This window comes from Hippocampus bargibanti, linkage group LG09, assembly GCF_051943395.1.
Source record: "Hippocampus bargibanti isolate YZ-2025 linkage group LG09, ASM5194339v1, whole genome shotgun sequence".
Classification (NCBI taxonomy): domain Eukaryota; kingdom Metazoa; phylum Chordata; class Actinopteri; order Syngnathiformes; family Syngnathidae; genus Hippocampus; species Hippocampus bargibanti.
In genome coordinates this window covers 6,318,566-6,335,794 of record NC_142742.1, presented here as the reverse complement: position 1 = coordinate 6,335,794, position 17,229 = coordinate 6,318,566, and the positions used below count along the sequence as shown (strand labels likewise).

Below are 17,229 nucleotides of genomic sequence, written 5' to 3'. Positions count from 1 at the left end.
TATATATATATATATATATATATATATATATATATATATATATATATATATATATATATATATATATATATACCTCCGTTTTTTTTTTTGTTTTTTTTAGGAGGATCAGATCAGAACCGGCTGCATTTTACTTACGTAATCATAGCATCAATTTGTCCAACATCGCTCAATTCAATGTAGTGTGTGTAATTGAACCAATCAATCATACCACGTGACTAACATTAAATGGTTGTCTTACAAATTAATTATTCATGTGTCGTGAATTTACACCATCAAAAGTAGCCCCACACATTATTATAAGAGGTCAGCTAACAAGAGGCGACGTTCAATTTCAAACTCGATATGTCAGCAGGCACTCAAGCTATAAAACAAAACAATTTTCCATACCATGTGTCTTTAATTTCCAGGCAGCTATGGCGACGAACAGATTTCACAGTTATATTCATGTACATGATTTATTAGTTTGGCATGTGAGTTAAAATGTAAGTAGATGTGTTGTGGCTGCTTTTCACTCTGTGTATTCAGGAGTCATTTGCAGGTGAAGCTGTTGTTCTTTCCTCTGCACCACCATAGTGATCTTCTCACTACCACGAACGGCGGCGTAGATCTCCTCTGAGGTATTCACCTTCACTTGATTGATCTCCAGCACAACATCTCCCGGCAGCAATCCGGATCTGACAAAAGATGACAGTGTGGGTGAAAAGTAAACAAAAAAAAGGTGAGATGTTTTTATTACACTGATACCTCGGTTTACAAACGCTTTAGCTAACGAATTTTTCGCCTTACGAACATTAAATGCGTGAGAATATAATCTTGACATACAAACTAGTTTTCAGGTAACACACGAAGCGCCACAATGGCTGGCGGACTCGTTTTCGGCAGAACATCAAACCACACGGCCGAATTGCACCACCGTGGCTGGCGGACTACATTTCCACACCCCCTCTCTCTGATTAATTACAATACAATAGCACATTTATGATACAAAAAAATAAGGTATATTTGTGTAGTTTTAAAGGACAACCGACACCATTTTTTTATTTCCTAACTGACATCAGAAAAACGTTTTATAGCATCTAAAATACCCAAAACACGCAGGCTGATATTTTTAGTCAAATTCAAAACACCAATAAGTACAATAGTACAATAGTACAAAACCACATAATCCACCAAACTGATGTGATGGTCCTACAAAATAAAATAAAAAAGGGTGTTAAAAATGCTAATAATTGACGCAGCATTTTTGAATGAGTCAACCATTACCCTGCTCTTGACGTCCTTTAATTTGGGAAGGATCTCAAGTGAAAAGCCATCAGCCTGACCTCTTGTCCTGTTCCCCCCATTCATGTAATTCCCAAAGGCAAGAACGAGACCCATGACCTCCCGCACACTCTTGCACTCTAGCAGTTCCTGACAGACACAAATATGTACATACACGTGGATGACACAAAGCCTTAAAGGACAACCGACCCAAAACACGCAGGCTGATATTTTTAGTCAAATGCTAAACAACATTAAAAATGACTTAAAGTGTCCCAAAACTACTTCAAAATGACCTCAGAAAGTTGTTCGTGACGTCACGCCAGGACGTCTTGCCTTGCTCGAGAATCAAAACAATGGCTTCAGATTCGGAGAGGATGCTTTCTTGTTACTCATCCAGTTATAAATATGATTCAAATACTTCTGATTAAGAAAGCATAAATGTTTGCAATCGATTAAAGAAGTCCTTCCGTGTCATTTTGAGGCGTCTGGACTCCAATGTAGCGCCCAGAAAATGCACAACATGGCGCCGAAGCTCCGTTGGAAATGGGCTGATTTGTCTGCTGGGAATTTGTGTAAACTACGATTCACCATCGCGTTATTTATGTAGTTTTCCTTCTAATTTGCCATCAACAGTGTTTTCAGATGGAAAAAAGTACCCAAAATGCATTGTGTCGCTTTCTCGATCAGCGGCGTTCCCTCCGTGACGTCACTTAGGGCATCATCATCAACTCGAAAACAAGACTTCATGAATATTCAGCGCAAGTCTTAAAACGTAAAATATAGCTATATGTGGTGGAATCTTTGAAAATACGCTCAGTAGAAGTCATTTGAAGTGATTTTACAAGTTATGGACACAACTTGTCCGGAGGTGTCGGTTGTCCTTTAAGGCTTATTTAGTAGAAAATCATGTTTTATGGGGAGCTGGAAACAGATTATTCTCATTTTCAATGGTTTCCTATGGGGAATTAATGTTTGGAAGACACACTTTTCGCCTTACATGCACTTTCTGGGAACCAATTAAGTTCGTAAGCTGAGGTATCACTGTATTTGATTATTTTCTGAACTGTGGAATGAAGAGGTGGTCCGGGTAAATCCAAAAAGTACAGAATATTTAGCCTGCTTACCTGTTTGCGGGAGAGCCACTGATTACTCCAAGGATCAAAATTCCATGTGTTACTTCTGGGAAAGATGCATCTTTTAGTTTCAGCTCAGCAATGATGCTAATGCACCAGGGCAGATACAACACAAAAAAAAATGTTTTCAGGTGATAGTTTAACTGGATTATTTTTTCCCCCTCTGCCACTTAAAAAGCTAACCTCGGCGTCAACGTTAGCATGACGACACCAATGTAGCGCCGCTTAGTCTCGGACTCGCCGAACCAGGAACCTATCATTTAAAATTGGAAAAACAGGGTGTGTCAGTTGTTAGTCATATCCAAACATCTCTTTTCACTTTCTGCATGAGGAAGGAAACAAAAAGACATACTTTTTCTTTTGCCAGCTTGATCAAGGAATAGTCTCAGACGATCGGACGGGATAGCAAAGGAGATTCCCGGAGTGACTTTCATAGTGTTTATTCCAATGACCTCACCATCCTAAGGAAATAATCATATTCACTCATTCACTGCCATTCACAAATTTATTTGGGAATTGAAAATATAACGCAGAGCACCATTCCCGAATTTGTTCGGGTTTTGTTTTTTATGCTTCAGTGCCGATAATGCGCTGGCCATTGCCTCTGGCAATGTTTTTTCCCCCCTTCCACAAGGGAGCAGCGTTTCCCTTTTTTCCATGTTAGCGCTTTGTTCCAGCTTTAGCTGTTGTTAAATAATAATAAATTTCATTTCTAAGCGCCTTTCAAAACTCTCGAGGTCACTTTACAGTCACAGGATAGTTTTTCTGTGGGTGAGCAGCGACAGCCACATGCACCAGCGTTCACTCAACCTCGAAATAACTCAAATAGATAGAAAGCTCGCTAGCGAATGATTAGCTAATAAATAGGTAATATATAGCAAGATAGCAAACAGCTAATAGCTAGCTATTAGCTCATATAACTCAATAGCCAGCTAGCTATTAGCTGTTATATAAATCAATATGCATTTATTGCCTTGCATTTTGGACAGCCACCCTCATTTCAGGCTCATATAACTCAAGACCCATATAATTTAGGAATTAACTTTTTTCTGATGAAAGAAAATACTCTAAGTTAAGCGTTCACTCAAACAGATAAAAAGCTTGCTAGCGAATGATTAGCTAATAAATAGGTAATAGATAGCCAGATAGCCAACAGCTAGCCAACTTACAGCCAGCCAGCTAGCTATTAGCCGTTATATAAATCAATATGCATATATTGCCTTGCATTTTGGACAACCACCCTCATTTCAGGTTCATATAACTCAAGACCCATATAATTTAGGAATTAACTTTTTTTTCTGATGAAAGGAAATACTCTAAGCCAAGGTTTCTAATGCTGTATTGAATGTTTATGTAGTCCTAAAACTCAATATTCAGTGGGTCCTAAAATTCGAGTCACAATGACAAAAACCATGGCACTGGACTGGACTCATTTTTGCACCTGTCTGGCAGTAAATGAGTTACTATGATAAGTACAAATGCATACATACAGATTGTGACAATCATTTTGGATGAAATAATTTCAACTAATGTCCTTTCTGGGGTTTATGTGTGGAGGGAGAGGCGTACAGTATACCAATACCAGCCTTATTTTGAAGCCTTAGATTCTTAATGGAGGCGGATGCCGATATCATGGAAAAAAAAAAATATTTTTTTCAATATGTTAAGTAAAATTACGCATCAAAAGTATGAGAGGTATCAGTACCCAGTATTGAGTGCTCAGAGTGAATATCGCTCTGGGGGAAGAAAAAAAAGTGGTAATCCGACATGTACGCAAATCTTTGTCCAATTCTTAATGGGAAAGTGTCACTCACTGACTTACCAGGTTAATGAGAGGACCTCCCGAATTGCCAAACTGCAAAATCAAATAATCAGCCATGAGACACATTGCGAGTTTCACCATCTACGTTGTCACCCTAGCTCGCACTCACGTCGATTGCCGCATCGGTTTGGATGTAGTCCATGTTAGAATTCGAGAGGCCGAGCTCCTTACTTCCCCTCTGCACTGAACTGACGATCCCTGACGTGATCGTGTTCCGTAACGCAAAGGGGCTTCCCATGGCCACCACAAACTCTCCTTGGCGGACATCAGACGAATGGCCAAGTGTGAGTGTGGGAAGGGGGTTCTGCAAGTCAGAGTTGTACGTTAAGTCTCTCATGGTTCGAACATATAAAACACCCAAAACAAGGACAGTTTGTTTGGACACCATAATTTGGAAGTTGAGAAAATGCTAACCCGTCCGTGTATGTGCGAAACGACTGTTGAAGAGCTACTGTGAAAATGCGGAACCTATGAAGGGAAGTCACGTTTCTATGTGATGTCACAACCAGATCGCAGTACAGTGATACCTTGGCTTACGAACTTAATTGGTTGCCAGACAGTGTAAGGCGAAAAGTGTGTATCCCAAAAATCAATTTCCCATAGGAAACCATTAAAATGAGAATAATCCGTTCCCTGGTTCCCATAAAACATAATTTTCTACTTACGCATTTTCTAAGCCTTAAAACTACACAAAATATACCTTATTTTATGTATAATAAATGTGCTACGGTATTATAATTAAAGAAATAAACTGTACTGTAGAATAAAGTTGTTTTATTTACCTTTGTGATGGTCGTTGATGGCTTGATGGAATGGAGTGGCCGGTTTCATCAGCATTAAACACTTGATGAGGAATGTAGCCTTCTTCTTTCACCATCTTGAGGAATGATCCCTTGTACGTGCTTTCTCTGCGATAATTTTACCTTGTTCCTCATCAATTGTGTTCTGTTTAGCTGGGTTGATAGCTTTTTACATCAAGTGTACAGATGGCTTGTGCGGGTTATTTGTGGAGCCTGATTGATGGGATATTTTAACCTTGCAGTCTACACTCTGCCTTTGAACTATCAAAGTTGAAACAAGTCCACATTTCACTGTTTTCTATCCATTTTCTCTCTGTCATCTGCCTGTCTCTTTAATGTTTGCCGGCCAGTTATTCTGTGAACCGTCAAGTTATGCGAGCAGACCTCTGATGGCCCGGGGGACTCAGTTTGAGAACTGTTCCAAATCCAGCAAATCCAATTTCAATTTAAAAAAAAATCCATTTCACAGATGTCTTTTTAGTGTTGCGCTCCAATTATATTACATTACATGACTGTGTATTGGAGGCATACTGAAAACAATTCGGCTTCCTTTCGATCACCTTTGCAGATATTTTGATGGTGGCGATGTCCGCGACTGGATCGACATCTTGTACAGTGGCGTGGTACATTTCTCCATTTGTAAGCTTGACACGAACACCTCGTTTATTGGCCACCACGTGAGCATTGGTCACAATAAGGCCATCACTGCTGATAATAAAACCGGAGCCATTGGATACTGCCCCTTCCCTTCGTGAAAATGGGTGTCTATTAAAAGAAAGAGGAGGGCAATGGTTTCATTTTCTTCCAAGATTTACACACAAAGCTCAGTAACCACTACGTGACAAGTCAAACACCGAGATTTTGAGAGATAAGAGTAGAAACGCTCGAAATGTCAGTTTGTCAACATATACTGTACTTTGGTTTGGTTGGAATACTGTTGTGACATTTGCTCCACCAGTTATGACAACTCACCTTTGCACAATTTCGATGTAGACGACAGCCGGTGTGGACTTTTCCACGACATCTGCTATGAAGTTGTATTTATGTCGAGGGGTGTCGGGTTTAAAAGAAGAAGCGCAATAAGCCGACGGTAGGATTCGTTCAAGTATCCGGTGTGATTTGGCCTCAGGTCCATCTTCCTCTCGACGCTTCAGAAGCGCGAAAGAAGTGCATAGTCCCAAACCCAAGGACAATGACCGAAGCAGATTAAATTGGCTGCGATCGCCTTCTCCTTCCCTGTCCCAAGTCGTAGCCCTGCGGTTCAATTGTGTGTGGTCGTCAGAGCGCCCGTGGTTCGATATTAGTACCGCAGAAACCCCCCGACTAACTGCTATGTCATTAGTTCTCCAAGTGTGCGTCCTTAACGCCGCAAGGAAATGTCGACTGAAAACAGCCGAGTTTGCTGCCATAATGCATAACTTGATGAAGAATAAATACGAACTATTTGAATGGTATTACATTAATTGTCATCAAAATTATCTTTTAAATTTAGATCGTCAGCAACCATGAAACAACAACGAACACAAACAACTTAACCCGGAGGTATGCAGCTTGTGTTTTTCCCTCCCCTCTTAATGGCGACTGACAAACCAGCTTTAAGTTATAATACCGCCACCTGTTGGGGTGGAAATGACATTACATTTCATTTTTCGATTCGTTTTTGTACAGTATATTATGTTTTTTAATAATAATAAGAATACATTTATGAATCCTTCTGGGACTACAGACGCAGGCACCCCACAATCATACAACGTACCACTTTTAATCACAAGTGGCAAAAGTACTCACTTTCAGTTCTTTAAGTACAACTAAAAAAAAATATAAAATAGAGCTGCAGTCAATGCGTTTTTCTGACCGGTAACATTGAACATCATTTGGGTTTTATATATAGTGAAAACGAGTGATTTTTAACACTTGGGCCACTTTTAAAAGGCAGCTCGTGACGTTTAAACGTTAAAAAATGTCGATCCGTGATTTAAAAAAAATGGTTGGACGGGTGAAAGTCGGTAATGCAATTTGGCGAGGGTGTGTGTGAACTAAATCGTCTGAGGAGTTGCTGCCGTACCTAATGATTGAATGAATGAATGTATTCAATGATTCAACGTTCGTTTTTGCCATCATAATCAAATGTCTGTAGAATGTTTATGTTAAAATCAGTTTGACGTATTCGGGCAGTCGTGAGGACAGTAGTGAAAACATCGCTCCACCTTCCCTGACGTATAAAACAAGCGCACCGGAACAAAAATGGCATTCAAATATTTTCCAGCCAATCAGATCTCAGGAACGAGACAGCGCTGTAGTTTGAATACACTGCGGAAACAGACGACGGTCAGTTTTTTTCCCCCGAAGTAGAGAAAAATGGCAATCGAGGAAATATAGACGGCAAGATAATTAATTAAATCGAAAAGGCCGTCGCTGCTTCAGATGTCTACATGCTTTTTTAAAATGGAATAATCATATATATGTTTTTTTTCTGAGCGACGTGAATAATTTCAATTGCGGCTGGCTCGTGTTAGCTTCGGTGCCTGCATTGATAGCTGTTTGTACTTGGCTAACTCCTCATGTAAAGCTCGTCGACTGATTAAAAAATGCTAATTTTGTAATTATTGTTGCCCTTCATGCTATAAAACGCGATTGAATGTTTTTGTTATGTTTCCACACGTAATGTAATGAAAGTTTGTTTAAAAAAAACTACATAAAGACGTGAGAACCAGGTGAACATCGTTTTTTAGTTGTTAGGGTGTAATTTAGCAGACGAAAATGATGGTTGAGGACAGAAATGTGATTCGCCAAGTGGCTGTGCAGCATCTCCGCACAACATATGGGATCAAGACTAAGAACTGTAACAAAAACAAAGCGACCAGTTGGAAGCCAACAACAACAAACTCGGTGAGTAATCAAAGATGATGTGTATATATACTGTAGCGTGTATATATTTGCTCTGTAAGTCAATGTGCAACCACATGCTTTTGTAATGTTTCTGTTGAATATATTTTCATGTTTGAAAGCACCCAAGGTGTGTTCTCAAACATCTGTCAACATCTATATGTATGTCTGGTTGATCTTTCTTTACACACATAATAACCACCACCAACCACCCGAACAAACCAGCGCACAAAGGCTAATATTATACTCATAAACTTAAAATAGAAAGTGTCAGTATAGTCTTGTACAATACAGACAATAGCATATAAAACAAAGGAGAGGTTGTAAGTGAAGATTTCTTCTTCTTTTTTTTCTAAGTGTCTACAAGTCACAAGATATGTCATCATGCGACTTAATGCTGTTTGGAATTTACTTCCCCATTTCGAAACACTCTAAAGAAAGGTGCAAAAAAATTTGCAGAAAAGAATGCGCTTTGTTGGAATGTTAATAATGTACAAGACATAGATGCAAAATATGACAATAAAGTTGTACTTTACTTCATCTACCAAAACACACACTGAGCACCTTTTAACAGAATGTAGCACTGTCAATTATAAACTAATTAATATAATAATAATCATCATACATTTTTTTGCGTCTGCAACAGTGTCACTCAAGTGTAACGGTCACATTTTTGATAGAATAGATTGAGCGGAACTGTCATGGCGAGTAAGGACATGAATATTGATTGACATGTTCCAATGCGAATTTCAAGGATTCAATGCCATATATATTTCCTGATTCAGTTTGGTCTGCTATCAATAAACCCTTATTTATTTATTACCCTCATTTGTAATGTTTCTTGTCACATGTTGTCTGCTATGTCTCGATATCTATTTGCTATCCCTTAGCTATCTATTAGCTAGCTAGCTGGCTATCTGGCTAGTTGTCTATTAACTATTTAGATATTTAGCTATATCAATGAGATATATAGCTATCTAGCTAGCTAGATAACTATTAGCCATCTATTAGCTGTCTATTAGTTAGGTATAAATGAAATATATTCTTCTTCTTATTATTATTATTATCATCATTATAAAATACAACTCATGTTTATTTATTCATTATCCTGCTCTGTATTTTTTTCATTCTAGTCATATATAGTCTGTGATGCCTCTATATCTATTTGCTATCCATTAGTTATCTATTAGCTAGCTGGCTACCTGTCTATTAGTTATATAGCTGTCTAGCTAGATAGCTAGCTGGATAAATATTAGCCAACTATTAGCTTGTTATAAATTAAATTTATTATTATTATTATTATTAATTATTAATTATGCTACTGTAAATTGTTTTTACGCCCAGACCAAGGTCTTTGGAGTGCCATTGGAGATTTTACCATATTATGACATGGAACGCGGGAGCGTACCGCGGTAAGTTTATTTGCTCTTTGGAACCTCCAAATTTGAATGCCCCAATTTGAAGTATATTATATGGAGTGATGTAATATATTGAATACTGTAAACTTGGCATGTTAGCCCATATTACATTTGCTGTATCGGTCCTGTCCTAGCTTTCTGGTGGATGCTTGTATGAAGTTGCAAGCCCATGTGGACACAGAGGGCCTATTTAGAAAATCAGGCTCTGTTGTTCGCCTCAAAGTGCTACAGGTAAGTCCTTGGTGACCTTGCTGTCACTGTCTGACCTTGACCCCTTGAAATAGGTTTCCTACAGCTGACTTTTGTTGTACTGTACGTTGCCAGACTAAAGTGGATTCCGGTGTAGAGTGCCTGTCTACCGCGCTTCCCTGCGACGTGGCCGGTCTGGTGAAACAGTTTTTTCGGGAGCTGCCAGAGCCTGTTGTGCCGAGCGAGCTGCAGGAGGCCTTCCTCAAGGCCCAGCAGCTCCCGACCAAGGAGGACCGTACCTCTGCCACCATGTTGCTGTCTTGCATCCTCCCTGACAGAAGCCTCAGTGTTTTGCACCACTTCTTGGAGTTCCTCCAGAATGTCTCCAAGAGGTGCTTACATTTTCCTTTTTTTCTTCGTTGGACATTATAATAAGAATAATAATACTTTTCACTGATCAGCGCCTTTCAAAACTCACTTTACAGTCACAGGATCAGTTTTTCTGTGGGTGAGCAGCGGCAGCCACACGCGCCAGCGTTCACTCAAACGGGAATAACTCAAATAGATCAAGTTAGCTAGCTAACTAATAGATCAAGTTAGACCACCGGTGTCAAAGTCAAGGCCCGCGGGCCAAATCCGGCCCGCCACATCATTTTTTTCGGCCCGCGAAAGCAAATCAAACTTGTTAAAGTCCATGATGATTGCTAAAATCTGAGCCAAAATTTCATATTTTTGGATGTCAACCACAATAAAAGTCATTATTCTTGACTTCAGATTTGAAAACGAGTTATTCATTAATTTGCTGTGTGCTCTATATGTAATATTTGAAGGGATTTAAACATTCTAATGGGTTCCCCAAATTCATAACGGCCCTCGAGAGGAAACCATAACTACAATGTGGCCCGCGGCAAAAAATGACTTTGACACCCCTGAGTTAGACAGCTAGCTAATAGATGGCTAAAAGCTAGCTAGCTAGTTAGACATATAATAGCTAGCTAATAGATAACTAATAGATAAAGTTAGACAGCAAGCTAATATATAGCTAATAGCTAGCTAGTTAGACATATAGCAAATAGATAGCTAGGTAGCCAGCAACGATGACCCTGTTCAATCGAGAATAATTCAAATAGATCAAGTTAGCTAGCTAGCTAACAGATAGCTAGCTAGCGATTTAGACAGCTAATAGATAGCTAGCTAGGTAGCCAGCATCGGTGACCCCGTTCAAACTGTCATTGTATCAATCCCTTGTGATATTCTTTGCTTCCAGGAGCGCAGAGAATAAAATGGACAGCGCTAACTTGTCTGTCATCTTGGCTCCAAATCTCCTCCAATGCGGAGAAGGTACAGAGAAGATGAACGCCAACACCGAAAAACGCATCCGATTGCAGACGGCTGTTGTTTGCTGCTTCATCGAGCACGCTCATAACTTTGGTAGAACTCGACGCGCACCGTAACTTCTTTTTTTTTGTTGCTTCGGACTAATTGAACTCAAACTGTTGCCTGTTGTGGGCCCTTAACAGGTGTGCTGCCAAAGTTCCTTGAAGAGAAACTTTCAGACACGATGCGCCGGGAGCCGGCAATTCTGTCGCCTCTGTCCAATGAGCTTCAGGAGTTGGACCAAAACTCAGGGATGAGAGGGAGACACAGACAAAGTCTTGGAGGTAAAAATGGATACGTTGTGTAGTAAAGCAGCTGATTTATTTATTTTATTTATTTAACATTCATTCAATATTAGGTTATTGATTTGACCTCAAAATTGGAGCGCACTTGTTGTTAGCAACCCGCCAATTGCAAAAATCACGGTCGATCAAGTGCATAGAGTGACGTGCACACGCAAGAGAAAAACAAAAGGCTTTGTTTTCATCTCTTCTTGAAGTCCCCCAAGTACATATGCCGTATTTTCCGGTGTATAAGGCGCACCCCGAATGAATGGTGTATTTTCAAACTTGTTCTCGATACAGTGATACCTTGGCTTACGAACTTAATTGGTTCCCAGACAGAGTGTGTAAGGCGAAAGGTGTGTATCCCCAAAATTAATTTCCCATAGGAAACCATTAAAATGAGAATAATCCGTTCCCAGGTCCCCATAAAACATCATTTTCTACTTTCTAATTTTCTAAGGCTTAAAACTACACGAAATATAACTTATTTTATGTATAATAAATGTGCTATGGTATTATAATTAAAGAAATAAACTGCACTGTATAATAAAGTCGTTTTATTTACCTTTGTGATGGTCGTTGATGGCTTGATGGAATGGAGTGGCCGGTTTCATCAGCATTAAACACTTGATGAGGAACGTAGCCTTCTTCTTTCATTATCTTGAGGAACGATCCCTTGTAGGTGCTTTCTCTGCGATAATTTTACCTTGTTCCTCATCAATTGTGTTTTCTTTGGCTGGGTTGATAGCTTTTTTGCATCAAGTGTACTGATGGCTTTTGCGGGTTATTTGTGGAGCCTGATTGATGGGAATTTTAACCTTGCAGTCTACACTCTGCCTTTGAACTATCAAAGTTGAAACAAGTCCAAATTTCACCGTTTTCTATCCATTTTATAACTCTCTGTCGTCTGCCTGTCTCTTTTACGTTTAACTCCCCACCCCTCACTGCTGCGTTCTTGACCAATCACGTGGCTTTAACCGAAGACTGGGGGCGGGGAATAGAGGACAAAAAAAAGTCAGCTGCCATTTTATTTTGCCTCACTCTCTCTCTGTCTCTAACCCTGTTTTTTTTTTTTTTTTTTTTTTACCAAAAAACAAAATGATTTGTCTTCATCTGTAGTTAAAGTCCCTCAAGTACATGAAGTTGAACCCTTGTTTTTTTAAATGTATTTTTTTAGTCTTTTCTTCAGCCACCCCCGTGAGTGCAACGCCATCCTCCAAGCGAAAACTACCCATCGATTCCGGTTATTCTTTTGGATTCTCAAACAAGAAACGTAAATCTGCCAAGAAGAATTTCGGGATGGAATTACTTCCTGGTTCCTTGTTCAGCGGCACGTCCACTCCTGGATCAGGTTTTTTTTTTTTTTGCTTCCTTTCAAAAAAATCGTTCTGCTGTGTGGTTTACTTCAAGGGTGTTCCATTCTGTTCCATGTGAAGCTTGCAGTGCCTCAGGAGTGTTGGATTCATCCGAAAGTATTCCTTCCTCTGCCGGGAAATGTCAAAGGCAGCCGGCCACGTCAGCAAGGAGAAAGAGCAGACGATTGAGCGGCAGACATGTGGTCAGCAGGTAACCAATCCACACAAGCCTTCGGATCTCATAGGTAGACCCAAACAAAAGCGATGAGTCGCTATACAAGGCCTCCATCATTCTCAATGGCATTTACCGTAGTTTCCGCACAATAAGGTCATGTTTTTTATCCCATTCAAGAGTTGAATCTGGAAGAACGGGCTGCTTTTCTCCCAAAGTCAACAAGAAAGAAGCTCAGCGCAAGTCTCTGCGTCAGCGTTTCAGTTTGGGGAGGAGCCATAAAGACGCCGTAAGTGCGCTTAACTCATCGGAGCAAGTCAACAAATGAACAATTATCTTAAAACATTTTTTTGTATATTTAGAAAGCTAGCTAGCTTTCTAGCTAGCTTGATAGATAGATAGCTAGATTTTTAGCTATCTATCTACCTAGATAGCCAACTACTTAGCTTTCTATCTAGCTTTCTAGCTATTTCGCTAACTCGCTAGCTATCTAGCTTGCTGACTAGCTATCTCACTTTCTAGCTTTCTCACTTTCTAGCTTGATAGCTATCTATCTCGCTTTCTAGCTAGCTAGCTATCTAGCTATGTCGCTTTCCAGCTATCTCACTTTCTAGCGTTCTCGCTTTCTAGCTAGCTAATTAGTTATCTAGCTGTAGTTAGCTTTCTAGCTATCTAGCTAGATAGCCAACTACTTAGCTTTCTAGCTAGCCAGCTCGCTATCTTGCTTCTAGCTATCTCGCTTTCTAGCTAGCTAGCTAACTAGCTATCTAGCTAGTTAGATAGCTTTCTAGCTATCTAGATAGCTATCTATTTAGCTTTCCAGCTGGCCATCTATCTATCTCATCTATCCCATCTATCTATTATATATACAAATATAATAATAATTAATTACTACTACTACTGCTACTGCTACCACTAATAATCATCATAAATGTCTTATTTTTTCCCCTCTCATCCTCTGATGTACTAACTCCAAAAGTCTTCCCTATAACAAAAAAAATGCATTTTAACATCAATTCTACAAGTCCCCTGACATCTTTTTTCATCTTTCATTTCTCATTCCATGCTGGTGGCTGGTGTTAGGGATCTGAGTCCATAGGATGGCGACTCGCCACGCAGGAGAGCACCATCGCTTTTTGTTTCACCAAAGATGCTACGTTCAAGCCGTCGCTTCTTCCCACAAATGCGCAATCCAAAAGTAAGTACGCTTGTTGGTCTGCGTTACTGCTTTCGTATTTCCCTTTTTTTGCATGTAAGCGCTTTGTTCCACCTTCAGCTGTTGTTCAAGCGCAATATAAGCCAATATGTATGTATTGCATTGTATTTTGGACATCTGCCCCCATTTCAAGCTCATATCACTGCAGACTCATCTAATTTAGGAATTACAGTGAGACCTCAATTTACGAACTTAATTGGTTCCCAGACAGTGTGTAAGGTGCAAAGTGTGTATCTCAAAAAAAAATTCCCATAGGAAACCATTAAAATGGGAATAATCTGTTCCCGGGTTTCCATAAAATATACTTTTCAACTAAATAAGCCTTAAAACTACACACAACATACCTTATTCTATGTATAATAAATGTGCTATTGTATTGTAATGAAAGAAATACACTGCATTGTATCATAAAGTCAGTTTATTTACATCATTTATGACGATGGAATGGCGTTGGAGGTCAAAGGGAATTGCTGTTTGGAAAGAGGCGCATTACACGAGGACTGTAATTAAAGAAATAAACTGTTCTGTAAAATAAAGTTTTATTTACCTTTTTGATGGTCGTTGATGGCTTATGGAAGGAGAGTCACCTTCCATAAGGACTGTTGGTGCTGTTCGGTCGTGTGCTTCCGCCGAAGATCACTCCGCCAGCCGTGGTGGGTGTGTATTATGAAAATAGTGCTTATTATAAGGTTTAATTTTCATAAATTTGACGTTTGTAAGTTGAGGTTTTTGTAAATTGAGGTCTCACTGTAACTCTTTTTTTCTCAATGAAAGAAGACAGTCTACGGTTTCTAACGCTGCATTGAATGTTTATGTAGTCCTAAAACTCAATATTCTGTGTGTCCTGGAATTCAAGTGACAATGACAAAAACCCTGGCACTGGAGTGGACACATTTTTTGCACATTGTCTGGCAGTGAATGAGTTCATATGTTGACCCTTTTGCTTGACTTATTCCTACTACTTTCCTACCTCATGGATAGGTTCAAAATATATAAGCAAGTCTGAGGACAACTTGCTGACCCCTCACCACACCTCATGGAGCGAGGAGGCCCCCGGAGAAGCCAAGCACTTTGCCGCAGGCGCCTTCCCCGAAACGCCCACCGGCGTTTGTCTGAAAAGCCATTTTGTGTCCGAACCTGCCGTTTCTGTGTCCAAACCTTTGACCGAGTCCAGCCTGGAATGCGAATCCTCCACTTTTAAAGCGTCCCCGTTGAAGCTTGAAATCGTCAAGTTAGGAGGTCCAACGTCCAAAACGCAGTTTTCACACAGTCAGCCCATGACCACTCCCCCAGTTGTGCGTTTAACTGCCGACACCCCCACGTCCAATTTGCCACCTCGTCACAAACTAAACGTGACCTTTGACATCGCCGCCTTATCCCCTTTACATATCGATAGCATCGTTTTCGATTCGCCTGGCGGTTCCTCTGCCGTCGGGCTCAATAGCTCAGCGACGGGCGAAAGCGACGACTCATCCGACCACGTCCGCTGCAGCAGACTGATTGAAGCCCTCGACGTACAGAGTCCGGCACACTTTCGAATCGCTATGTCGCCCCGCCTTGAGCAAAACGCGGCATCTCGCCACGATGCGTTTTCCTCCGACGCTCACACCCAAATGCAACATCAAGATGGCCGCCACCCCCGCGTGGCAGACCACATTCAACATTTCAACAAACTCACCCTTCAATCTCCCAAAGCCAAACACATCAGGTCACCTCTGAAATTTCAACGCACTCCCGTGCGTCAGGCCGTCCGGCGGATTAACTCTCTCCTTGGAGACGACGGCAGACCCGCTCGTCATGTGGATATGATTGACACCCGAGGCTTCAAAGCTCTTAGCTTGGAAAACGGCCTTCCGAGGAAGAAACCGCCCCCCGTCCCACCGAGAAAACCAAACCTCTTGGCTACTCAAAGCGGCGCTTTAGCTCTTGGCGACATGACCAACAAGTTGCGAAGCAGGGCCAACGTGGACTCGTCCATCCGGCCGAAGGTTGTTTTGAAGCAGCTCGCGGAGAATGAGGCGCAACGTGATAGAGGTTCAAACAGTAACTGTCTGAAACAACCGCGACTGCTGCCGGCTACGAAGCCTGTTGATTTGTAGCTAATGCTTCTTTTACTATCACAATTTAGAGTTTATTTGAGCTTGATTTTCTTGCGGGATTTAATTTATTTTTGGTGGCTTCAATAGGTGTATAGTTGTCATGGCCTTTGCAAGAAATGTGCCTTTCTTTGCCTTATGATGACTTTCCAGTAGGGTTTAAATTTTACAGTGTTGGTGATTTTTTTTTTTTGTGATGAAATTCCAGGAAATTTTAATACCATCAGTGTATGCATTTGATGCCTGACTGTTTACAGTTACTTATGCTTCTTTTGTTTACTTGTGACTAGTTTTTGTTGTAGTACAGTTTTAGATATATCGTGGGCGCAGATAGCCAAATAGTATTCATAAAATACGAAAATTCAGCAAACAGTAAAAGGCATCCTTGACAAAAAAAACGAAATCGGTACCTCGAAGAAAAATGTCTTGTTGCACAAAAGACAAAATCTTATCAGCCACCAGAGGGGGCTGCGTGGCCATTTTTTGTGTTTATTGTGCTGCTGCAAAAAGACTTCTTTATAAATACATGATATACTATTAAAAAAATATACTGTATGTCGTGGATCTGTGTGTTGCAAAAATTTTGTTCTTAGAGCATACAAAGTATATTCATATATACATTAAAATCTGTTTTTTTTTTTATTGGCCAAGTGTGTAGAATACACAAGAAATTTAATTTACAACAGATTATTTTATTACAGACAGTGGCGTTTAGGTGTTCTATTATTACCTGACATGTTTCGGCGTGTACTTCCGCCTTCATCAATAGTGTCACGGATGTTGTAAATAATATAAATACAAATCATAATCTGTTGTAAATTAGATGATAAGGAGACAGTATGAATTTAATACAACTACTACACAAGAAATTTGTCTTCGGTTGAACACGCCGCACTAGTATCATAAAAAAGACGTGACAAATAAATATGGAGGACACTAATAAAGGCAAATCAAATCTATTTATTTAATGTAAGTGGTACCTTTCAGGAACATCTGAAACAGGGAATCGTTTGCTTTTATAGCAATTACCCAATTCAGTCATACCCACAGTCCATTATTTATTCTCCCTGCTCAAATTGTAAGTAAAAGCTTCCTAAATTAATCGCTAAGACTGGTGCAATATTTAAGAAGTCACTGGCCTTCTTGAAATTGAAAACCACTTCTTTGGAACATATTAAGGCGTGAATCACTTCTGAAATAAATGTGGTCAAATTTACG

The 17,229-nt window shown here is 40.0% G+C and overlaps 2 protein-coding genes across 3 annotated transcripts; one reads left to right on the top strand and one right to left on the bottom strand.

Annotated features, from left to right (window-relative positions):
* Positions 1-323: 323 nt before the first annotated feature.
* On the bottom strand, positions 324-6,591 carry LOC148893455 (serine protease HTRA2, mitochondrial-like). Of its 2 annotated transcripts, XR_016116056.1 has the most exons (9): positions 5,991-6,591; positions 5,579-5,783; positions 4,328-4,522; positions 4,219-4,251; positions 2,749-2,857; positions 2,580-2,649; positions 2,388-2,483; positions 1,264-1,410; positions 546-674 (listed from the first exon to the last, which is right to left on the bottom strand). XR_016116056.1 is itself a non-coding variant. In XM_089004921.1 (8 exons), the coding sequence occupies exons 1-8, from the start codon at positions 6,425-6,427 to the stop codon at positions 509-511; spliced, it is 1,311 nt and encodes a 436-aa protein (XP_088861047.1). In that variant the 5' UTR covers positions 6,428-6,591; the 3' UTR covers positions 324-508. The 2 variants fall into 2 exon arrangements, 1 of the variants encoding a protein (XP_088861047.1); XM_089004921.1 differs by lacking the exon at positions 1,264-1,410 and having other exon boundaries at positions 324-674.
* A 576-nt stretch (positions 6,592-7,167) lies between these two features.
* On the top strand, positions 7,168-16,566 carry LOC148893454 (rho GTPase-activating protein 11A-like). The gene is made up of 11 exons (XM_089004362.1): positions 7,168-7,907; positions 9,249-9,316; positions 9,457-9,553; positions 9,647-9,903; positions 10,779-10,942; positions 11,032-11,172; positions 12,350-12,523; positions 12,609-12,738; positions 12,880-12,988; positions 13,783-13,897; positions 14,897-16,566. The coding sequence occupies exons 1-11, from the start codon at positions 7,779-7,781 to the stop codon at positions 16,012-16,014; spliced, it is 2,502 nt and encodes an 833-aa protein (XP_088860488.1). The 5' UTR covers positions 7,168-7,778; the 3' UTR covers positions 16,015-16,566.
* The last annotated feature ends 663 nt before the right edge of the window (positions 16,567-17,229 follow it).